The 25,237-nt window shown below is 40.9% G+C and overlaps 1 protein-coding gene across 2 annotated transcripts in view; it reads left to right on the top strand.

The window, feature by feature from the left end:
* Positions 1-25,237, top strand: part of MAST4 (microtubule associated serine/threonine kinase family member 4) — a gene marked incomplete at its 5' end in the record, with an annotated part of 585,767 nt that overhangs the window by 168,361 nt on the left and 392,169 nt on the right. The window contains one exon of one of the 2 annotated variants that reach the window (XM_082620666.1): positions 10,634-10,787. In XM_082620666.1, the coding sequence (XP_082476792.1) occupies positions 10,634-10,787 (154 nt within the window). Of the gene's footprint in view, positions 1-10,633; positions 10,788-25,237 lie in introns of those variants that run through there. The other variant, XM_082620667.1, reaches the window with a different exon arrangement.

Genomic DNA, 25,237 nt, shown 5'->3' with positions numbered 1-25,237 from the left:
TCAGTCTCCTCTGGGGAGCCTTCTAGGACCGAGGATGAAAGAGGGAATTAAAATCAACTTTCCGGGGCTTCATGTGCTTTGCTGCTGTGAGCCCCTCTCACGGTTTGGAACAGTGCAAGGACCATCGGCTTTGGAGTTAGGAATCTTGAGCTTGATTCCTTTTGTACCTCCTGTGGAGCTGATAACTTTGGAGGGGTTAATGTTTCCCAATGTGTTTGCCCATTGGTAAAATGGGAATACTACTACTACCTGCCTGGGGGTCTACTCTCCCCACCAGAGGGGGAAGCTGGCACAGAATGTCAAGTTTTGTGGCATCGTTGAGATTTTCCCCTCTGACTTTAAGTGCAGGGACAGTGACTGGTAAGGAGTATATTCTCTGCCTGCTTTGTTAACCGCGGTCAGAAACTTTAGTTATGTTGCTGATGGGGACATGATGGTGCCAGGGGAATTTAATGTCTTCGGATAAGTAAACAACTTCAGGCATAGATCAGATCCCTAACTAAAGGTCAGAGACACGTCTAGAATATTAAAGCGACAGGAAAATAGGTGATATGTATGCAGAGTCAAATCAGTATATTCCCTGTGCTTCCCCAGTGTCACTGTTTCTAAATTAAGAAGCGCTATGTTTCGAAATACTGTAATATAATATTAGCTCTGTGCTTTCATCTGCAGACAATTGAATTTAATGCTTAATGGACACATCACACTTAAACGCCTGCTGTGTGGCGCTTTGTCGTTGGGACTACGGTGGTACGGCCGGCGGTGTGTGTGTTGGCGGGGGCATGTTCATAAGCAAAGGGATTAACTTTCTTGAAGCTGAGTTGACAGACAAAAGCAGACTGTGGTATCAAAGTGCTAATTTACATATGTCTCCCAGGAAGGAGGAAAGAAAATCAATTCTCTGCAGAGATGAAACAAGTGGTGCAGCTCTGTTTAGGTGAATGCCGTTGTAGTTTGATCTACTAATGTACGGTAGGATGTTTCGGAAACACTTCTTGTATTGCTCATTGAAGTTTGTGATTCAAAGCATTAATTACAAAACTGAAGGTGGAACATGATATTGGTATCTAGTACATCTTTCAGTTTAAAGATGTTCTATTGATGTTAGTTTTCAAAACATGGATGTTCACTGAGACAGTGAAATGCAATAAACAGCTAAATAGGTTGGGTACATTAATGTGGCTCAGGAACGGGTTTGCTTAACAAATCTTGTTGACATGAACAATTCTTGCTTAGAGTCGATCGATGCTCTCCGTTTGCCCCCCACTTCTTGTTCTCAAAAGGTTTTAAGGTGACCTACAGTTACACAGAACTCAGCAAGATGAATAACTTAAAAATAGGTGCAGATAGACAAAAGAAAAGCAAGTATAGAGCAGAGTTGCTTAACAGTGACATTATGGATGTTGTATGCTGGATAATTCTTTGCTGCTGGGGGCTGTCCTGGGCTTTGCAGAATGTTTAGTAGCACCCTTGGTCTCTAGCCAGTAGATCCCAGCACGTGCCCTGCCCCCTTTATGTTGGACAAACCAAAAATGGTTCTAGACATTGCCAGATGTCCCCCAGGCAACAAGATTACCACTACTTGAGACCGCTATAACAAAATACCGTAGAGTGGGTGCCTTATAAGCACAGTTTATCTCCCGTAGTTCTGGAGGCTGGGAAGTCCAAGATCAAGCCGTTGGCAGATACAGTGTCTGGTGAGAGCCTGTTTCCTGGTTCATAGCCAGATTTTTTTCTAGCTATGTTCTCACATGGTGGAAGGGGCAAAGGAGCTCTATGGGATTTCCCATTCGTGACGGCTCTGCCCCCATGACCTAGTCACCTCCCAGAGGTCTTACCTCCAAATACCATCATTTTGGGGGGTTAAGGGTCAACATATGAATTTGTGGTGGGGACACAAACATTCAGTCTAGCAGAGGGTAAGGTGAAATCCAGTGAGGTTACTGCAGGTTACAACCAGATCCATGAACTCTTGATGGAGACTGGACAGGCCACACTTGCTGGTGATGGACTGCAAGCTTTGTCCTATGATTTCAAGTGGCTGAATTAGAGGAACATGATTAGTTATATGGTTCATGGGCTTCCCAGGTTAAAATAAGACCATAACCCAGCAGAAGCAGAGCTGTTTCTAGTGCAGAGAACTGACAGCATTTTCTCCAGGGTTCTGTCTCTCCAGCTGGAATGAAGCTCCTAGTGGACAAGGATTTTTGTCTGTTCTGTCCACTGTTGTGTCCAGAGGAATACCTGGTTCCCAGCTGCTTAATATTTGTATAGAGAAGAGTCTTGACAAGGAGGAGGCTGTTCAATATAGGCCCTTATGTTTATAGAACAGAGTGGCAGGACTTATAGAGGGCTGCTTCTTACAACATCATTAAATGGAAATATGCATTCTGGGTGGCATAGTCCAATATGAATGTAGGCAATTTCAGTTAAATGGGCCCCAGTAAAATGTGGTCCAAGATTGTAGCTCTCTCAGTGTCTGATTTGATCTATAGTAAGATCTTAGGACGCTGGGGGAAGGGAGGTTGTATATTCTTCAGGCAATGGTGAGAATGTTAAATATTTTCTCTTCTGTCTATTCTTTTGAGTCACCGTAGAGATAAGAATGCTGGAGAGGTACCACTGGGAAGGGCCAGGCAAATAAAGAGCCATATGCTTTACGAGTCAATAGGCTAAGGCAAGGGGAGACTCGAGCTGTGATGACAGTTACCATCAACATTATTACTTAGTGCTTGTATGTGCCAAGCCCTGTGTCAGGCCCTTTTCATCCACCCTCCCTCTGCGTCCTCACCACCTCTGAGGCCCGTACTTCCGAGAGGAGTTAAGTAGCATGACAGTAGGATTCTGTGCCTGAGAATTCAAACTGGGAGTAGGCCCCTCACCTCATGCATGCTGAGAGCCCCATGATCAAGACCCAGGAGTCTGTGCTCTAGAGCACAAGCACAAGAATTACAGCCTGAAATAATTTTATTTATTTATTTATTTTTATGTTTTAGTTATTTCTCGTTTTGGCCTGAAATAATTTTAAAGCAGTTCATTCAAACCAAGTTCTCATTTGAGCCATAAAGAAAAAATAAAGACAACTCAGTAAAACTATAATAAGTTTAATTTCCTTGCAAACCATTTATGATGAAGTACACATACAGAGATGTTTCCGAATGAAGTAACTTCTACATGGGGATGTTAATAGCCACCACAGCTAATATTTATTGCACACATACTGCATTCTATGTATTGTTTTAAGCGCATATATGAATTCTTTTAAACTTCACAGCCACCTCAAGAGATAGGTAGTCTTCTTACTGACATTTTGCAGATGAGGAAACAGGCATAGAAAGAGTTAAATGTCCTAATTAGGATAGGAAGTGTTGGCATTCCTGGCCACTGAGGAATTAGTATGAAAACAATAATGACCATCTTAACTATAGAATCCTATCCAATTTCAAAATGTTGTTTATAGGACTTGGTTTAAATGTAAATAAAATCCAATTTTGCAATAAACTCATTTCAGGTTGCCAATTTGATTCCTTTCTGGATGGAGGCAATAGAGCAATTAATTAAGATTACAAGCATAGTCTATGCAGTGTTACAATTATTCATTTATTTTCATATCTTCAGTTTCTTAGAATATTTAAAATCAAGAAACAGAATAAGTGAACAGTGTCTTCATAACCCTATGTTACTAGTCAATCTCTTTCTCTCTCTTTTTTTAGCATAGAAAAGACTTCACTGTCAGACCCTATTATGTATGCAGTGATCCCTCTGAACTAATGAACTTTGGCCTTAGGGAATGTGCATTCTGGATGGGTCTTTAAAATGCAGGTGCCACATCTTGGGAATGAATAAGGAATTACTGAAAGGAGGAGCTGATAGACACAGTGATTATGCTACTTAGGATAGATTTTAAAGGTCGAATAATTCTTAGGAATCACCTTCAGAGGTAGCAGTGTTCGAAAATTAGCATATTAGTTTGTATATAGAAAAGATTCTTTGAAAAGATGCCATTTGCTCCAACCTAAGGGTCTTTTTCATACATGAAGTGTTCAACTTTGTCAAAATGCTAGACTCCCTTTAGCATTTTTACCTTGAGGAACATTTAATATTATAAGTTGATCCTGTTTTTTTCCAGTAATCAAAATCCTTTATTGCATATGTTTTTTAATTTTTTGTTTAATCTAAATACCAGAGATTTGCAATTTGTTCTCTCAACAAATATTTATAAGGTGCCTTTTAAGTAGAGCAGTGGACAAATGGTGGACAAAACAGAGTAGTATGTAATTTCATGTAACTTACATTCTAGCCGGAGAAGAAGGACAATAAACAGATATAAAAGGTCTAACATGTTTGTAGTGATAGATGCTAAGGAGAAAAATTGAAAAGGGAAAAAAGTAACGGGCCTACCCTTTGTAACCAAGCAGGCCCCTATGGGACCGTCCCAGGACAGAATTCTCCCCTATATCCTCTGCTTTAGCTCCTCTCTGAAGTACCTAGATGGTAGTATCTGATGTGTATTTCCTGAGTTTTTCAGTTGCTAAAACCACCACCAAATGGAAGAAATTAACTGCTTGATGATCATGAGCTCATAGCCCCCAGACCTTCTGGCACCTAAGAATTGATTACCATCAACCAATCAGAGAATTGTGCATGGGCTGATGACAAACCCTGGGATACCCCTCCCTCACCTTGCCTTTAAAAATGCTTTGCTGAAACCCTTCAGGGAGTTTGGGTTTTTTGAGCATGAGCCACCCATTTTCCTTGCTTGGCCGTGCAGTAAACCTTTCTCTGCTCCAAATGCCAATGTTTCAGTTTATTTGACTTCACTGTACATGGGGCACACAAACTTGTGTTCAGGTAACACTTTTACATAGGGCCATTAGAGAAAGCCCCCCCGAAAGAGTAACCTTTTAATAGAGACCTTTAGGATGGGGGAAACATGGTAGCTAATATCTGGAGTGTATCCCAGGTAGAGGAAGTAATCAGTGTAAAGGTCCTGGGTGGTGGGGAGATGCCTGGGGCTTTTGAGGTCCAGCAACAGACGGAAGTGGAGTGAGTGGAGTAGTAGGACCTGGGTTCAGAGAGATGGGGGTAGAGGTGGTAGGACCTTGCAGGGCATTGTCAAGACTTCGGATTTTGTTCTGGGTGAAGAGGAAGTCATGCGAGGACTCCAAGCAGAGGATCTGGAGCATCTGGCTTATGTTTCAGAAGGGTCACTGGCTGCTGTGCTGAGAGTAGGATGGAAGCAGATGGATGGAAGAGATCTATTGGGAGGCTATTTCAAGAGAGATCCGAAGGCAGAGACAGGAGTGGTGGCAGTAAAAGTGGCGAAGTGATTGGGTTCTGGATATATTTTAGAGGTTGAGTTAGGGGATTTGCTGATCGATCAGCTATAGAATAAGAAAGAGAAGTTTAGAATCAGTGTAAGGTTTGTGACTTGAGAAGCTAGACAAAAGGAGTTGCCATTTACTGAAGTTGGAAAAATCTCTTTAGTTTCCAAATAACAATGGTTATGTGAACATGTAAGTGAGAGAACTTGTGTGCTTGGGCCGGAAAGTGTCTGGAGATGAGGCTGGAGAAAACTGTCAGTTAAGAAGGCTGCACGTTCAGTGTTCATCGAAAGTTATAATATGCCTTTTTAGAAAGAGATGGATGAAACTGTGGGATATAGCCATAGAAGAAACACATGGTCCATGTTTGGAGACAGTGGTAGTGGTTGTGGTGGTGATGGCAGAGACACTAAACAAAATAAGACCCAGTCTTGTAAATCATTTGGCTTTAATTCATATTCACTGATGGCAAAAGCCACAGTGTAGTTGTGGTGGACTCTTCTGTTTTACTCATCCTGATAGTTGTAAAACAGCACACAATGGTTGGAGATGATCAATATAGAAGGTAGATATAGATTTCTGGTGATGAGCATTTCTGTAGGGCTGGTAATTTTGGAAACTTTTCCCCAAGTCTGGATCAGACTTACAGTCGTTGTGTACGCCTTTTGTTCTCTAGGATGCTTACATGTTTCCTTTGATAAACTGCTAGCAAAATTATTACTGAAATGCAAATCAAAACTACAATGAGGTATCATCTCATACCAGTCAGAATGGCCATCATCAAAATGTCTATAAATAATAAATGCTGTAGGGGGTGTGGAGGAAAGGGAACCCTCCTACACTGTTGGTGGGAATGTAAGTCAGTGTAGCCACTATAGAGAACAGTATGGAGGTTCCTTACAAAAACAGAAATAGAGTTATCATGATCCAGCAGTCCCACTCCTGGGCATATATACGGAAAAGACAAAAACTCTAATTTGAAAAGATACACGCACCCCAGTGTCCACAGCAGCACTATTTACAATAGCCGAAACATGAAAGCAACCTAAGTGTCCATTGACGGATGAAAGGATAAAGAATATGTGGTATATATACAATGGAATAGTGCTACTCAGCCATAAAAAAGAATGAAATAATGCCATTTGCTGCAACATAGATGGACCTAGAGATTATCATACTAAGTGAAGTAAGTCAGTAAGTCAGATAAAGGCAATTTATCATATGATATCACTTACATATGGAACCTAAAAAATGATACAAATGAAGTTACTTACAAAACAGAAACAGACTCACTGACATAGAAAACAAACTTACCAAAGGGGAAAGGAGGTAGGAGGGATAAATTAGGAATTTGGGATTAACAAATACATACTACTATATATAAAATAGGTAAACAACAAGGACATACTGTATAGCACAGGGAACTATATTCAATATCTTGTAATAACATAATGGGACAGAATCTGATAAAGATTGTGTGTATATATACATATACGTGTGTGTATATGTATGTGTGTGTGTTTCACTGAATCACTTTGTTATACCTGAAACATTGTAAATCAGCTATACTTCAATAAAAAAAAAAAAAAAAAACTGCTAGCAAGAGAGGTTGCTTACCTGTAAGAGGTAAGTTTGGTCCCTGTCTGTCTGACTTCCAAATTCAGTAACATGCAAATGCACCTTTTCAAACTGTTTGGTGGTTATTGGAACTAAAAGCAGTTAAGAAAACTAAAGGTAGGTAGTTTTGAGGAAAGCTAGTCTACCACGAATCAATGCTTGCCATCAGCTAATGAAGTACAGAGAATGTGTTTCAGTCCAGGATACTTTGTGGCTAGCGGTGTGCTAGGTGAGTATGTGACAAGGGTGTAGGGTCTGGCTCTCCAGGAGTCCACTGACTGCTTGGTGAGGGAAATTAGAAGTGTTCAGAGCAAGTATGACACATGCAGGCTTAGATGCCCTTGAACATGAGTGAAAGTTGTAAAGACAACCTCTGTCTTTAGTTGAATTCCTTGTAGTGTGGAGACTTTGGAAGTTTGGAAAGGTTGGAAAACATTAAACTGAAATCATTCAGAGGGCAGTGTCCAAAGTGATATGTTGACTGTCTGCCTTAAGCTCCAGGGTCTGATGAAATGTTTTTAAAAGGATCATGAGTGTTTGAATCAGGATAAAAAATGAAAAATAAATTGCAAGGCTGTAGTGGACCATTTTGAGAAGCTCTGACTAACTGTAGAAAGAAAAGTAGAGCGACTGACAACACAGCAAATTTGGAAAAATGATATATTTAGAGAGAGCGCTGTTGAGAGTGTGATTTTGATGTGAGGAAGAAAATGGGATCCTGGAACATGGCACAATGCTTATGGGTTTTTCTGCTTATATTGTGTTGGGAACATTTGCAGCCCTCACAGTTCACTGCCTCGATTTTGCCAGATTTAAAATAATACTCCTCTCTTGGGGTTGTGATTCTGGCTTATGGACTAATACCTTATGACTCTATATGTGATGAAATGGATTTTCTTTTTTATTTGCCTACACTTTCTCCTTGATTTCCTTCTCTTTCTTCTACACTTGTTTCATGTCTTTTATGGCTTTGTTGGAAATATGTAAGGAAATCACATAATTCCTCCTTAAGAATTATCTTCTTTCCTCTGCTTATTATTTTCACCCTCTGTTAATTGGCAATATAACAAACTTCCCCAGAGAAATTAATTATAATACAAGCTGAAAAATTTAACTTCAGGTGAAAAATAAGTAGCAGAAGTTGATGAACCTTAAACAATAAATATTTGTATTTAATGCAGCTGCCACTAGTAATTAAGAGAAAATGACTAACTGAAATGAACCCTAACTCACTTGGTTATTCTGAGGGGTTCTTGGTGCATTTATGCGAGTAGTAGCGATTATGGGGCATTTTGTTGAATGTCTATGACACATTGCCACCTTGTGGCTGCATGTTTTTCTTTCACTGTAAAAGCAAACTTTTAATATTAAGTCCACATATTTTATTTTTTCCCTAGTATTTATACTTCCCTTGATAACAGAAGATTTGAGACATCTTAGAAGAATACATTTAATACAAGGCAGGAGAATTTAAGATAGTGTCCTTGTTATTTGAAGAGGCAGGCCAAAGTATTGAGGGGTAAAAATCCACAATGTCTGCAACTAACTCTCACTGTAGGGGGTGGTAGGGCAAAGAGAAAGGGGGGCGGAGAGAGAGAGAAGGAGTAAAAGCCATGGGCGGAAGTTAGCAATTCACCACTGGTCAAGGGAACATGGTTTTTATTGTACTAATCTTACAACTTTTCTGTTGTTTCAAATTTTCTTAAAATTTCCCCAAAATATTGGCAGAAAAAAAGAAAAAAAAAACTGGGGTAAGAACATAAAATAGAGCTAAGAAGGAGGCAAAATTAACCTCTGCATTGTGTAATGGACTGACTGCATTTGGACCCCTGGCTGGGTTCTGCGCTTTCTAGTAGCTGGTGTGTTACTGTCCAAGGTGCCCTTGCTACATTTCATTGTCTGTAAGGTTTAAGGGCAAAGTGTCTGACACTAGACAGAAATTCACTCTTGGAGGCCGTTCTAAGTAGGACACTGATGTAATGAACAGCAGCCCCAACAAATACTTCCAAGAGTACAATCTGCAATTCCTTTTCCCTGCTGATGAGGGCAGATCCTGGAGTGGATGCACCTCTAGTTTCTTGAGGACCTCTCACTAAACTACTAAGTGGCAATGAAATACAGTAAAATACTGACTGGCAATGAATTTCAGATGGTACTGATTGACAAGTGCTTGAAATCCAGCTGTTCTGTGTTACTAATGAATACAGCTGAGCTTAGGGGAGGGTTGACATCATGTAACAGCTGAGTGAATATAGTCTATTTCATTTCAACTGGCTTGAGAGGAGTTACTCATAGGCAAGGTCAAATTTCTTTTTGTGCCATGGGTTTGAACATGCTGCATGGCATAGACAGACACATAGATGACTTCATCCCTGAATTTCTTTTTCCTGTAAATACACCCATGAGAGTCTTTTTTTTTTTTTTTTTTTTTGGCGCTACGCGGGTCTCTCACTGTTGTGGCCTCTCCCGTTGAGGAGCGCAGGCTCAGCGGCCATGGCTCACGGGCCCAGCCGCTCCGCGGCATGTGGGATCCTCCCGGACCGGGGCACGAACCCGTGTCCCCTGCATCGGCAGGCGGACTCTCAACCACTGTGCCACCAGGGAAGCCCCCATGAGAGTCTTAATCTGAAAAAATTCTGACAGGTATAAGCAGATGACCTTCTTCCTACCCAGGAAAACAAAACAAATCTCAGTGAAGTATCCCTAAAAATGCCTGGCTTTGAGCAGTGTTACCCAACTCTTGTTTGTTTTTAAATTTCTATGAAGTTGGCTCTTTTCTGTGGCAGTTGGAATATCCATGAATATTTTCTGTAGTTCATTTTATTCTTAATAACTATCTGGGTATATGCATGTGCACATTAATATTTTTGTCTTTAATAACGATCTAGACACATATACATGCATATATACTTACTTGAAGGAGAACATTTTAAAACATGGGGCCCTATTCAGGTATGAGAGGTTTTCTCCTGAAAGCAGGACAGATCTTGAAATAAGTGTTGTGACACAAGGGATTCTTTTGTATAAAGCTGTCTTTTGAAGTGACTTTGGTTTCTATGACTCTTGTGACAGGTTTTCTTTTAAAAAGCTATGAAGTGGTATGAGGACGTATTGATTTCCACTAAGGGCTGTGGTACTTAGAAAGTTCCCTTCCCTACATATATTTGTGAGCACCAAAAGCTTGTGAATTTTCTTTTGTGAACAACTAAAGTGATCTATGGATTCTCTGTAGAATCTAAAGAGTGATATTCTTCATTTTTTTAGGAGGATCATGGCACACAGAAAGATATATTTTACATAATGACTCTTAATACACACACATACATGTATAACTTAACCATTTCATGAAATGATTCTTTTCCTTTCTTCATTGGACTCTGATAATTTCTGTTCTGCTGGTCACCATCTACTAAGCTTGATTTCATGACCCACTAATACGCCATGACCCACTAATTCGCTTGAAAAACACTGCAGTGGAGGTTTTGCAGCAAGCCAGATGCTTTTTCAGATGGAAGACTCAACAGTGGAACCCTGAAGTCTCTAAACCAGCCAAATTCAAAACAGTGTTAGGAGAGAGCGATTTAGAGAAGGAAAAGAGGGAAGAAAGTATGCCTGGTGGGGAGGGGTATGGTGTCTTTCATTCTGATTGAGAGCATCCCCAGGAAGTGATGCCGCTGTGCTTCTCTCTGCAGCTTGACCACATACTATCCCCTCCGCCCATGCCATTTCGGAAATGCAGCAACCCAGACGTGGCTTCTGGCCCTGGAAAGTCGCTGAAGTTTAAAAGACAGCTGAGTGAGGATGGAAGACAGCTGCGGCGGGGAAGCCTGGGGGGTGCTCTGACTGGTGAGTCGCAGGGGTGACTTGTTTAAGAGAGGGGGTTACGTTTATACAGTACAGTTGGCCCTCTGTATCCACGGGTTCCAAATCCACAGATTCAACCAACTACAGATGGAAAGTATTTAAAAAAAAAAAAAATTCCAGAAAGTTCCCTAAAGCAAAAGTTGAATTTGCCATCTGCTGGCAACTATCTACACAGCATTTACGTTGTATTAGGTATTATGAGTAATCTAAAGATGACTTTTAAAGTATCCGGGAGTATATGCATAGTTGATAAACAAATACGGTGCCATTTTATATAAGGGACTTGAACATCTGTGAGAGTCCTGAAACCAATCCCTGTGGATAGGTGGGGACAACTGTAGTGTGTCCCCAATGACAGTGGAGTTCCTTGTGTGAAAATCAGCCCCTTAGAATGTACCTGCCCCTCCACAGACCATTTGGTACAACTTAATCCAATTCAGAGAGCAATTAAATTGAGGATTATATTAGTAAACTTTACTGAAGTATAATTTACATAAAATAAAATGTATCCATACTAAGTGTACCTGTGGATGGGTTTTAGCGAATTTACACACCAGTGTAATTACCACCAAAGTCAAGATATAACATGTTCCCTTGCCCCTTCTTTGGGCCCAGGCAACCCCAGAGCTGCTTTTCGTCACTATAGATTAGATTTATCTTAAGAATTTTATACTAATGGAACCATACATTGTGTGCTTTCTTGTGTCTGGCTTCTTTCGCTCAGTATGTTTTTAAGATGCATCTATGTTGTTAGGTGTATCAGTAGTGTATGTTGAACCTCATAAGAAACCGCCAAACTGTTTCCAAAATGGTACCATTTTACATTCCCACCAGCAACGGGTGAGTGAACTAATTGCTCTGCACCCTCGCCCGTCTGTGGTATTGCCAGTTTTTTTTTATTCTAGCCATTTAAATGGGTTAGTAGTCGTATCACTTTCTGTTTTTAATTTGTATTTTCTTGATGACTAAATGATGTCAAACATCTTTTCATGTGCTCATTGGACATTCATATTTCTCCTTTTGTGAAGTGCTTGTTTAAATTTTTCACCCATTTTTTTCCTTTCACCCATTTTTAAATTGTGTTGTTAAAATTTAATTAATTAAAAAATTAAAATCTAGAAAATCTACAAATAACTTTTATTGGCTTGAAAGATAGCCAAATTAAAATAACTTAAAGCATGTTTTAAAAAAAATAGTTTCCCATATAAATTTCCATGTTATTAAACTTCATGTTAAATCACTAAAGGTTAGATTTCTATTTTTTCATTCTGAGAGCGTTTTCCTCTAAATATAAATATTTTAAAGAAACTTTATTGTTTTTTAACAATAAAGTTTTCTCTACGTATGACAGTCTTGTCTGGCAGTTCATAAATGACCTGGAAAATAAGTTGAGTTCTTCATTTTTTTGGAGAATTATGGATTTTGACTTTTTGGAGATGAAATTTCTGGGAGCAGAAATGCTTCTGTACCATGATCAGTGCAGAGTCTAGAACATGTGACTCACTGTGGCACACTGCTGAGGTGTAAGGTGAAGCTGACTTCAGGCCAAGGGGAAAAAATTCATTAAAAAATTGCTGCACTTCATTAAAATTAGGGCAAATGTTCACACTTGAGTTTTACTGATGTTCTTTTAATGCTTGTTAGGACATTTTCCTTTGCTTTCATTTCTATAAATGCAGAATATTTGCTTTTTTAAGTAGGAGATCCTAAAGATTTAGTCTAACCCTTAGTTTTTTAGCAGGGGAGATTAAATCTTAACGGCTAAAAGGCTCACCCCTTACTTACTAATTTCACTTAGGGAATTTACTTACTTTGGTTAAACTATTTTTGACCAATAGGAGGGGGAGGAGTAATGGTTACTCCAATTTTTGCTAAATCAGTTTACTTAAAAGTTTAAAATAATGCAAAGGTATAGCTCTTGATGCAGATATATGACCAGAAACATGAAATTTGGCCTTTACCTTTAAAAAACAACAACAACAAAAAGCTGAGCTTGATTCCCATTTCAAAATCTCAACAGCTCTAGCAATTCTAGCTACCTTTTGCAATTTAGCTTGATATAAAATTATTTTAGTTAATTAATTTTTGGTCACATAATTTTCAAAAATGTTTAATAGTCCTTAGGAGAGCTTTTAAAAAAATCTCTTGAACATCAGTCTGTTTTAAAAAACAGTAGCTTGAAAGTGATTTTGGAATATGAAGAAAACATTCTTAGTTGGTCTTCTACATAGCTTAGCTGAGGATTTAATGAAGTAACACATACAAAGCAGTTAGCCCAGTAATGGTGGCTATTAGTATTGGTGCATAACAAATTGAATTTAGGATATTTGCAGTTTATGGATAACTTGGTCTTGTGAACATCAATTTGAAACCCTTATCAATTGAGTTTCTGCTTTGTGTCAGGCACTGTGCTAGTATCAGGTATTAGAGCAGAGAGAAGAAAGCATCATTTCTGATCACTAAGAAACATGGTTTCCACTAGTTTTAGGCAACTGTGAATAATCACATATGATCTTCCCTTGGAATAGACCTTGTTGATAAACTTATGTCAAACTGGTTTTGACAGCATAAGTTTGTGCCTGATAGTTTCTGTAACTTAAAGACCAGCCGCCTTCCTATTGTTTAACTTTGTTTTATTCCAAGGTTTGTTCTCCTTTAGCAGTTTTCTCCTGTTTTCTTTGAAACAAAGACTATGTGAAGGCTTAATTTATATTTTGAAAATTTTGCCACCCAATTAGCCTTTATAAGTTTCACTAAACTCTTAGGTCTTTGAGAGGAAGGTCTGTGACCTTTTCATCTATTCATCCCTAATGACAGCTGACACGAAGACTTTACTATGTGGCAGGCACAGCTTTTAGGGAATTACATTTATTTACTTATTTAATCCTTACAACATCTCTGTGCATTTATGAGGGAGGCACACTTATACCCATTTAACAGATGAGAACACTGAGGCACAGGCAGGTTGAGTAAATTGCACAAGATCACGATGCTCAGAAACAGCAGAGCCAAGATTTGAACCCAGGTGTTGTGGCTCCACAGTCTGTACTTGTGGCCACTACACTGTGCCTAGCACAGCTGGTACCCAATAGGTTTGCAATATATTCCAGCAGGATTAGTTCAAGTAATTTTTTTTTCAATTAATTGGAAAATTTGTGCTCAGTTAATATCTGGGGCTGAGTCAATCTGTATGGATCCTGGTCCATTAATTACAAAAGTAAATTAAAACTAGACAATTAAGACATATTAAAAACTTTAAAATTTGCATATTCCTTAATCCAGCCATTCTGTTCCTCAGATTTCATCACAAGGAAATAGTCGTGAATATGTGTAGAGAATTAACTTTAGTTATGTTTAGAGCAGCACCACTTATAATAATTAAAATCACATATTATCTAAAATCTAGATATCTGGCAAAAGAATACTGGTGAAACATAATATGTTATACGCATAAAGTGGAAAACAATTATAAACATTAAATCATGTTGTGAAAAAATACATTTTAACATTGAAAAACTCACAATATATTTTTAATGTGAAATCTCATTGTTGAATGGACTCATCTTTTCATAGGACTTAATATAATTGTAATTAAATAATTAAATATTTAATGAGAGGAAGGAAAACAATTCCTGTCTACTAAAGAGTTTTTTCCGGGCTTCCCTGGTGGCGCAGTGGTTGAGAATCTGCCTGCTAATGCAGGGGACACGGGTTCGAGCCCTGGTCTGGGAGGATCCCACATGCCGCGGAGCAACTAGGCCCGTGAGCCACAACTACTGAGCCTGCGCGTCTGGAGCCTGTGCTCCGCAATGAGAGCCCGTGATAGTGAGAGGCCCGCGCACTGCGATGAAGAGTGGCCCCTGCTTGCCACAACTAGAGAAAGCCCTCGCACAGAAACAAAGACCCAACACAGCAAAAATAAATTAATTAATTAAAAAGAAAAGTACCAATGCCACCATGGATGTGAGGATTAAATTAGTCAATGCTTTTAAAAAAAAAAAGTTTTCTCAAACTGGGATTATGGTTGACTTGGTCCCCTTTATAATTGGGCAAGTGAAGGTTGCTACATGGCCCTTTTTATACCCTGCAATTCAATCCATGAGTTACTTTTGCCCCTGAGTTTTTTTGTGGTATTAGGTGGTGTACCAGTTGACGACAATAATGCTACATAACCACAAAATTTCACTATCAGACAACAGTACATATTCCCTTTTTTCTCCTGTGGCTGCAGGTCACCTGGGTTTTGGGTTATTTAGCCTGGGCTCTGCTGTGATTGGTTCTAGGATGCAGTCTGGGTCTAGATCTGCTCCACGTGTCTCTCCTCTTCCTTGAGCCAGAAGCTACCCAAGGTATTATGTTCTCCTGGTAAGAGACAGGAGCAAGCGTGTGCACCTCCACCTGCAGAGGCAGGTTTCAAGCCTCTGCGGGCACCATGTCTGCTAACTTTCCATTGACCAAAGCAAGTCACATGGCCAAGCCCAGCATCAACGGGCAGAGGCATGCTCCACCCACCATGATACCTTGGCAAAGATGCAGATCTATAACACTCCCGGGGGGAAGCAAAGAATTGGCACCAATAATTCAGTCTGACATAGTTAGCTTTCGTCTCTCTTTAAAAACAGTCTTATAGAGTGAAAATATTTACGTTTACCAGTTTTTCAATTAAGAAAGTAATATGGGGCTTCCCTGGTGGCACAGTGGTTGAGAGTCTGCCTGCCAATGCAGGGGACACGGGTTCGTGCCCCGGTCCGGGAAGATCCCACATGCCACGGAGCGGCTGGGCCCGTGAGCCATGGCCGCTGAGCCTGCGCGTCTGGAGCCTGTGCTCCGCAACAGGAGAGGCCACAACAGTGAGAGGCCCGCGTACCGCAAAAAAAAAAAAAAAAAAGAAAGTGGTATGTGTTCAATGTGGACAGTTTAGAAAATCCAGAGCACCATAAAGGAAAAAGCCATAAGCCCATAATTCTACCATGCAGAAACCCTTGATGGAACTTTTGACATTTTCTTCCTCAACTAAAAATTTGAATGACTAAGAGTATTAGATCAGAGGAACAAACAACCAGTACCTTTTACGCAGGGCTGGCATTTAAACAACAGACCTAGTGTTCTCCATGCCCATCCCTGCCTGGATTTTTTTTTTTTCTTTTTTGAAGCTGATGTTTTATATCTTCATGGCCTGCAATTTGCTAAATAGATACCCAGAAGCATCGTGTAAACATTGACTGAGCTTTGGAGCCCTCTGATGAGAAATAGAAGCATTATTCAAATCATAAGGATTCTTAAATCTGGGCCTGACTAAGTGGTAATGTGCCTGACAGTTCACAGCAAGGAAGCTGCAGAATGAAGGGCAGAGCCTTGGGATCTTGACTCCTGGCTTCTTGATATGCAAATGATTGCCCTCGGAGATATGGGGATGTATGTATACGTACAGCTGATTCACTTTGCTGTAAAGCAGAAACTAACACACCATTGTAAAGCAATTATACTCCAATAAAGATGTTAAAAAAAAGATTGCCCTGAATCCTACTCCTGCATTCCACAGCTGTGATGTTTGTGTGTTGTAGTCCTAACACGCAGAAAATGAAGGAAGACTTCTTTTTCTTATGCAGAGAATTGTGTCTTTCAAAACATATTTGGGTTGTTTGGAATGTAAAACAAAGAGGAATCTTTGTATGTGTGTCACTTGCACACAATAATAGGAAATCAACTTTCTAGACAGTGCAAATTAGAACTTCTAAAACCGTTAGCGTCGTTGTATTCTATCTGGGGGAAAATCTTGAGAGATTTTTCCTACTTGTTGGGGATAACATCTGAAAATTCAAAAAAAGCACATTTCAGAATGAATTTTACTTCAAGAGGGAAAGGGAAAACAAACCACACAATGCCAGAAAACGTTCTTTTCTTTAAAATTAACTTGAAGGCTATTCTGTTTAAGTGCTGTGTAGAGTTTAATGGGTTTCTCATCCTAAAGGCCTCCTTAGCTTAGTGGGCAAGTCTGACAGAATTTAGATGAAAGCAAATTTACATGAAACATAACTATGTTATAGGTAGCCTTGGTATTCAGTAAATATTGCACCTGAATACTCTCGTATATGCTCTGGATTTCTTCATGTTTGTAATACCATCAAAAGAATGCCTATGTAAAGATGGTGTGTATTAGGATGATACCACGTGCTAGAGCAAGCAAACCAAAAAATTTCTGGGGCTTAACACAGTTGTCACATATTTCTAGCTCATGTAAGTGTTTTGGGTTATCAGGCAGCTCTCTCCCTCCTGGTGAGTTAGGGACCCGCATTCCTTCCACCTTCTGCTCTGGCTCTTCTTTATGGCCTCCACACTCTGCTTCCAGGTGGTAGAAGTGGAAAGAGAAGAAAAACTTTTCTGACTTCCTAAAAGTCCCATCCTGGAAGAGACACACTTTATTTCCATTCGCATTTGTTTGGCAAGATCCTCTCACATGGTCAGAGCCAAATTCAAGGCTGGTGCTGCTGTTGGGGGAGGGCTAGGAAGTATGGTCCCTGCTGGACTGTGGCCCTCTGAGTCCAGCTACACAAGAGGCAAGGGAAACATGGCATTTACAAAATCAGAGAAGACTGAGAAATAGGTTTTAATATGGTTTATTAATAGGTTTATGGTTTATTAAATAGGTTTTAATAGATTTATTAATTTCTTTAATAAAGAAATTGGGTGTGATTAGTTTTCAGTATGTTAGGTCTGAAATGCCTGTGGGGCATGTTAAGTCAGAATGTCTAGGTAGGACTGTGCAGTAACAGAAGCAAGAGTCATATATTTTGAGAAGGAAAGGATGGGCTTCATCTAAGACAATAAGATGAGGACAAGAAGTTGTCATTGGATTCAACAGTGTAAGTCACTGGAAACCTTGAGGAGGAGGGTGCTGAAGTGTGGATGGCAGCTAGAGTGAACTGGCTTAGGAGCAAACAGTAATGAAGGACTTCAAGGTAGCTGATGTGTTGATGAGAGTGTAGATAGCTCTTTTGAGAAGTTGTACAGTTATAAGAGACTAGAGGAAACGAATGTGAGCTGGAAGGGCATGAGGGGTCAGAGGGGACCATTGTAATGTGGGAACCAGGCAAGCATGTTTGTAAGGTGTTGAGGATGGTTCAGAAGAAAGAGATGATAACCAGAGAAGTCAAGTGCTGTGGAAGCAGCTGGCAGGGTATCCGGAGCACATGTCAAATTGTTGGCCTTTGTAGGGAGAGAGGTACTTCCTTCATTGTAACAGGAGGAAGGAGGAGAAAATGGATGCAAAAGCAGGTAGTTTAGGGCTTCCCTGGTGGCGCAGTGGTTGAGAGTCCGCCTGCCGATGCAGGGGACGAGGGTTTGTGCCCTGGTCCGGGAAGATCCCACATGCCGCGGAGCGGCTTGGCCCGTGAGCCATGGCCGCTGAGACTGTGCGTCCGGAGCCTGTGCTCCACAACAGGAGAAGCCACAACAGTGAGAGGCCCACGTACCGCAAAAAAAAAAAAAAAAAGCAGGTAGTTTAGGTACATCTATACCAGGAAATACTACTCAGCAATAAAAAGGAACAAACTACCAATTGTCTACTGAAAAAAAAAAAGCACAACCTAAAAGTTGAGAACTATGTTTTATTCGGTGGACTTGCTGAGGAGTTAAACCTGGGAGGCAGCCTGTCAGATCTGAGGAACTGCTGCGAAGAGGTAAGGAAGAAGCCAGGATATTTAACAGTTTTCGGAAACAGCAACAACAAAAACAGGTAGTAGGGACATCCAAAGATTACTGTTAGTTAAAGAAAAACACACATCTCAAGTTAATGAATTTAGCGCTTTTCTTTTCGGTGTATGGGAAGGTGCAAGAGTCTGGACTCTGAAATCATTCCTTTGATATGTACCTTCACTATCTAGGGCCAGAATCCTGCTTTTCTCCACCCTGAATTCCCTCAGGGTACACAGTTGGGAGGCAGCTGCAGTGGCTGCTGGCTTGATGGCTGCACCATCCTTTGTTTACTGATATGGCAGGTGATGCACGTGACAACCTGGGTGAATCTCCAAAGAATTAGGCTGAGTTAAAAAACAAAAACAAAACAAAAATACCCCAAGAGGTTACATGTTGTATAATTCCATTTCTGTATCATATTCTTGAAATGACAAAATTATAGAAGTAGAGAACTGATTAGTGGTTGTCAGGACTTAAGGAGGAAGACATGGGAAGGAAATAGGTGTGGCTATGAGCGGGCAACATGAGGGATTCTGCAGTGGTGGAAATGTTCTATATCTTGACTGTAGCAATGTCATTATCGGGGTTGTGACTGTACACCATAGTTTTGTAAGATGTTACCATTGAGGGACCCTGGGTAAAGGATACCTGGAGCTCTCTGCATTATTTCTTACAACTGCATGCGAACCCACAGTTACTTCAAAATAAGTTTAATTTTAAAATATTCCCTTTCCAGATCAGTGATTTTAATAATTTTCTTTGCATAAAAAAGCAGGTAGTTTAATTGATTTAGTGGCTTCACGTCTCTTCATTATGAGATATCTGTGTGGGCTTCGGGAGGGTTCTATGGGAATTGACTAGAGAAGGAAGTCTGAAATGTTCTTAGAGAATAGGAAGGCAGACTATAAATGTAGTAGGGTTTCTTGGAAGCACTGACAGCCCATTCAAGGTCTGTGATCATGAATTGAAAGTGAAGTCAGTGTACATGTTTGAGGGAAATATTAAGACACCAGGGAAATTTGTGAACTGGGAACATCAGTTCCACAGAATATAGCAGAGGGACCTGGTCCAGGGTCACTCAGGAGAGCCATGGGGAGGGTGGAGCTGAGCTGTGTAAGAGTCAGGGGGTTTTGGTGCCCAGTGTGGGATTCTCCAGGGGTAAGGCCAAAGCCCATGGGAGCCTGGAAGTGTGGTGGGACTGTGGACCGAGCAGTGGGTGGGCTGTTCGACTTAACCAGCCCATGAAGGATGGCCGATATGTTCATATTTCGAAATCTGGCAAGTTTTAAAACTTTTAAAGGGTAAAGGTCTTTACAGTTGTTGTAAAGACAATGATGCTCTCAGTTTGGATTTTAGGCTTTTGGCCAACAGGAAAAAGAACCTAGATAATTCGCACTTAGGGTTTTACTGGTTTAAAAACATCTGGCTTCTATTTGTTTTACTATTTCTCAATACTTACAAATTTTCTACTCTGAGAGCATATAACTGGGGGCAGAAATTCTTTTACGTGGCTTTAGTGTTCTGTTTTAGAACTTGTAACACTGTGTACTTCCTCCACAGTGGTTTATGAGTCTGGAGAGTGTCTCTACCTATTTTTTCTGAGTCACCAAGCGATCAAGAGGCAAATCCATTAGCATCTTCTTTCTGGTGAGGGTGCATGATTTTAATTAGCCTTTAAAACCACTTGCTGTCTTCTCTGTTCCTATGTCAGCTTAAGTCTGGATATTTTGTTTGCTATCTAGGTGTTCTAATTAGAAGATGGCAATGTAGATGTATTTTGTGTTTGTAGTATCTCCTTGTCAGGGTAGGAAGATCTCCCGAGACTCCGCCTTAATGTGGCATGCAGCTGCTAGCCAGCTTCTTTGGCAGACGCTGCCTCCCAGTGGCTGTCTGTCCGGGGGGGCCCTCTGCTGTAGCTCATCGCCCATGCAGATGGCTTACCCATGAGTCATTGCTCCCACTGACGGGGAAGCATCACTTGGTGGTTCCCAGGCCCCTGGTCACCTGCTGCTTGGGAATTGCCAAGTGGCCACCTTGTTCAGAGCTGGGCTGCAGAGTCCTATTTGAAGCTCAAATCGCTCCTTCAGACATTTGGCACCAATGAAAGCATCCCAGGAGGTGATGTCAGGCATGAGAGGGGAATCAAGCAAAGAGTCTAAATGAAGACATGAGGACTCGAATGTGCTGCTCTTATACTGAGAGTCAGGTGAGAGACTGGGCTGTTTGCTTTGATGTGTGCATGAGCTCCAGAGAGTGCTCGGAGCCGTGCTACATCAGCGAGTCCGGCTCATCAGAAATCCGTTTTTTAGTTCTGTACCAGATAGAATTTGAAGGACTTAAAATTAGTCCTGAGTGTTCATTAAGAAGGTGTTGTTGCTGGAAGACCTGATTTAAGTTTCTTGAAGCGCCTTCTGCGAGGCAAAAGGTAACTTGGGCCTTAAATCATTGTGATACAGAATTTCAAGATGGCTAGGGTAGGAACATCAGTTGCATACTGAGATACAGCTAAACCATTATCACCTGCAAAATAAGTTGGCCTTCTTGACCTTAGGCTGGGTATGTTGGATGTGATCAAACCAAGTGACTGAAATTCTTCCAAGTACTCCGAAGAAGAGAGTGTCTAGTGGTCATTTAAAGTTTTTGCTAGCATTATTTTAAAGGTTGTATGTATCCAAATATATAAGGAAGTTCTCTACACCGATTAAGCTAAAGAAGAAACTTAATAGAAACAAACCAAAGATGTATGAATATTAGGATCCCCCAAACAGTTTTTCTCTCTCCCAGTTTTCTCTCTCTGTTTCTCTTTCTCTCTGTCTCTCCGCCTTATTTCTTGTGTTCTAGGGTGATTCTATAAATAATGGACTTCTGTTATTCCTGATTGAAAAAAATGAGTTTTGAATCCATATCTCAAAAATGTGTTTGTTCTTAAAATTTTATTTAGAATAGAAAACTGATTTCAGGTTTTTTTTTTTTAAAGCATTTTATCAAGGGGTTAAATTTTTTTAAGGAGTATAATCATTTTCCTTCTTTTCTCCCCAGTTTTCTCCTAGTACTTCCCTGAAGATCTGTTTAATGCTGATAGGATAGACCGAGGCCTGGGTATGGCAGGACATGGTTTTCCTCTCCTTCATGCGTTGTGTACTTGTAGGTTCTGAAAAGCATGCTGATTCCAAGCTTGTCTTCTCAGTTTTGTATATGTATTGTCTTTAAGAGATGATGTGGTTTTAGATCCCTGTGACTCTTCAGCATAAATGAGAAAGCCACGAAAGTTGAATTGATTGTATTACAGTTAAGAATATGAAACATGAATTTAAATAATTGGAAATTAGTATCAACTATTTATTAAATCCCACCTATAGCACTCTTTGAGTTATTGGGGAAGGGGAGGTAAGGTCGGGGAAGGCAAGGTGGGTGCTGCCATTTCCTGCCACACTGGAACCCATGTAGGAAGTTGGACATAGGTAGCCGGCTCTCGTGGTGACATTTTCTTATATACAATCCAACTGCAGTGCAGCTGCACAGAGGTGCATGTGGGTGCTAACTGCGCACGTACTGGAATCAGTACATTGGACCACACATAAGTCCTCCGGAAAACAGTGATTGGGGGGGATGCAGATCCGAAGGAGAATGGAATAACTGAGTCACACTGAATGGGGTTTAAAGATGGGAAAGCAAGTGACTTGTCTGGGTGGGGATAGCGTCACGACAACTCCTGTACTGATTTTTCGAGGTGTAATGAGAAGGGCCTGAAGTGGGGATCTGAGGCCCAGATTCTTGTCCCAAGTCAACCGCTAAGTAGCTATGCCTTCATTTCTGGTTCTCAGTTTCCTCATTTGTAAAATGAGTGCGTTGGACCAGATACTCTCAAGGTCCCTTTGACCTTGCATAGTGAATACTTTTAGCTACCAAGATGAGGGATGGGGGAGTCTTTGCAGAGGCTGGTTTTCCTTCCTTTTTTCCCCTTACACTTACATCCTTTCTTCACTGTTGAGCAAGGAAGCCCACCTTCTCCCCTGGAGGAGCCTGGCAGTGACGTCCTGTCCTCTGAAACTGAGCACACCAGGCCATCCATCTCTTGTTTAAAACTCATTTTCAGGGCTTCCCTGGCAGCACGGTGGTTGAGAGTCTGTCTGCCAATGCAGGGTACATGGGTTCGAGCCCTGGTCTGGGAGGATCCCACATGCCATGGAGCAACTGAGCCCGTGTGCCGCAGCTGCTGAGGCCCGTGTGCCTGGAGCCCATGCTCCACTACAAGAGAGGCCACCGCAATGAGAAGCCCGAGCACCACAACGAAGACAACAGCAACTAGAGAAAAGTCCACACGCAGCAATGAGGACCCAACGCAGCCAAAAATAAATAAAAAATTTTAAAAAAAGCATACATTAAAAAAAAAACCTCATTTTCAGGGGCTAATCAAAGATCAGGAATGTAGACTTTTTTTTTTTTAACTTCCTGGATGGAAACTGAAAATGAAGCTGACTTTTTGTCATCTCCGCAGGAAAAAAGAGTAGGCAAGGAAATGCAAATGCCACCAACCGGGATGTTTAAAGATTGGTAAAAATTAGTGTTTCTGATGTATTAATGACTCTGGTGGCGGTAGCCTGCATTTGTCATTGTCATGTTCCATTGTCATTCAAGTACTTAATCAATGCATATTGTCGGGGCTAAATTTATTTTCTTGTGTTTGCCTAGCCAGATCATTTCTCTGTTTTTTGACAGTACTGTCTCAGTCCCCTGCGTCCCAACAGGGCCTGAAGGGAGAGCTGAAAGTAAGTCCCTTCCTTGCTTTTTTTTTTTTGCGGTACGCGGGCCTCTCACTGTTGTGGCCTCTCCCGTTGCGGAGCACAGGCTCTGGACATGCAGGCTCAGCGGCCATGGCTCACGGGCCCAGCCTCTACGGGGCATGTGGGATCTTCCCAGACCGGGACACGAACCCGTGTCCCCTACATCGGCAGGCGGACTCTCAACCACTGCGCCCCCAGGGAAGCCCCCCACCTCCTTGCTTTTTAACTCCTTGTTGACTTGATCCCTGGTGGATAAAACCTTTGAAAAGAGAGAATGGTACCATTTAAATATCTGTTTCCCTTTTTCTGAATAAGAATACAGGTGGAGTCATGACCACTGTGTAAATTATTAACAGTGCACCAAGTTAGACTTGAGTAAGAATTTTGCTTAAGGTACCTTAGTTCCCAGTTTCCAAGTCCCTGTAAAGGAGAGGCATGTATGTATGTCAAGTGTATACATGGACTTTGATTATGTGTTCACATGTATGTGTGCACACACAGCATTGCACCCTCAGTTTTTATTTAGTGTTCCATAATGTAGGAGGTGCCCGCAGTTTTGCCCTAAATTACTCTGGACGACAGTGAGAATTATGTATGTTATTGCCCTTTTATTAAAACCTCCAAAACAAATTTCTCTGAGCTCAAAATGAGGAAAAAGAGGTTGTGTGGTCTGACAAATTTGAATCCTTTCTTTTATTAAGTAATGAGAGCTGGGTATCCCACTGTGTTTCTGTCTTTGCTTTGTTTGCTAGGAGTCTCAGTGCAAAGCATTTTTGTTGTTGTTTTGTTTCTACTCCATTTTACTAGCTTTTGGCTGCACTGGTATATATAAATAATATAAACATGGTGGTAGGTGATACATGCACAAACCCAGAGCAATGAGACCCCCATGCTCGGTGTACAAAACAACGAGGTGAAGCTCATGATCCATCTCAAACCCCTTCACATCACTTCCGCAGCTATACTTTCACTCTCTCCTTCCTGCTACCATCTTACATTGTCCTCTTCCAGGATGGATCACTTTTAACTTCCTATTATTTGTGGACCTGTCATCCCTTTTACTACTTTATAAATTCCTTGAGGACCTTTTCCTTGAACCCTCAAAGCAAAGCCTCCTGCATTGCCAATCCTAAGTGCTCAGTGAATTGGGTCGCCAGATAAAATACATGACACTAAGTTAAATGTTAATTTCAGAGAGACTGGTAATAATATTTTTAGCATTGACGCGTACAGTGTAATATTTGTGGTATACATAATCCTGTTTATTTGCATTCCAGTTTACTTAGGCATCCTGTAGTTCTGTGAAAACTGGCAACTCTATCAGTAACTACAGGAAGGGTTCTGTACTGAGGCTTTATCAGACATGTTGTCTCATAAATACATGCATGGCATGAGGGGCAAGATGCTAGGGGTCTTACACACAGACATTAGTACACTATCCTTTCTCATGCTCCCCGCCCTCCACCCCTTTACCTGCAGTCACCTTGGAGACAGGACCAGCTTTGTGGACAACTATAAGCAGATATGACGTATGATACTCTTTGGTGTGTGTAAGTCTGTGTTACAGTGCTCTCGGTGGATTCAAATAGTAGGAGATTAAATGCATTTAATGAATGGCTAGAAGAAAATGATCAGGCTCTCAATCTTGAGAGATGACTATTTGGAGGATGATTGGAGGATGATTCGAACAACCCAATAGCTACCTGCCCCCTACCTGAGTGCCAGAGCACACTGATTTCCTCATAAGCATGACTGAATTCCCTAAAAAGAAATGTTAAGTAGCCTAGTGATACTGTTACTTTAAGATATGAGGCACTGATCTTGGAGTTCAAGGCTACTTAATGTCATCTGAACTTTCAGAAGTCAGGGGCTACATAAGAGACCAGAAATGGAAAGGTTGAATTCCATCCCTACACTGGTCATTAATTTCCAAGCAGTGCTTGAGGCAATCAT

Source organism: Mesoplodon mirus (assembly GCF_964341445.2).
Source record: "Mesoplodon mirus genome assembly, chromosome: 5".
Lineage (NCBI taxonomy): Eukaryota > Metazoa > Chordata > Mammalia > Artiodactyla > Ziphiidae > Mesoplodon > Mesoplodon mirus.
Note: the sequence above shows the minus strand (reverse complement) of the source record. Positions and strands in the feature narration are given on the sequence as shown.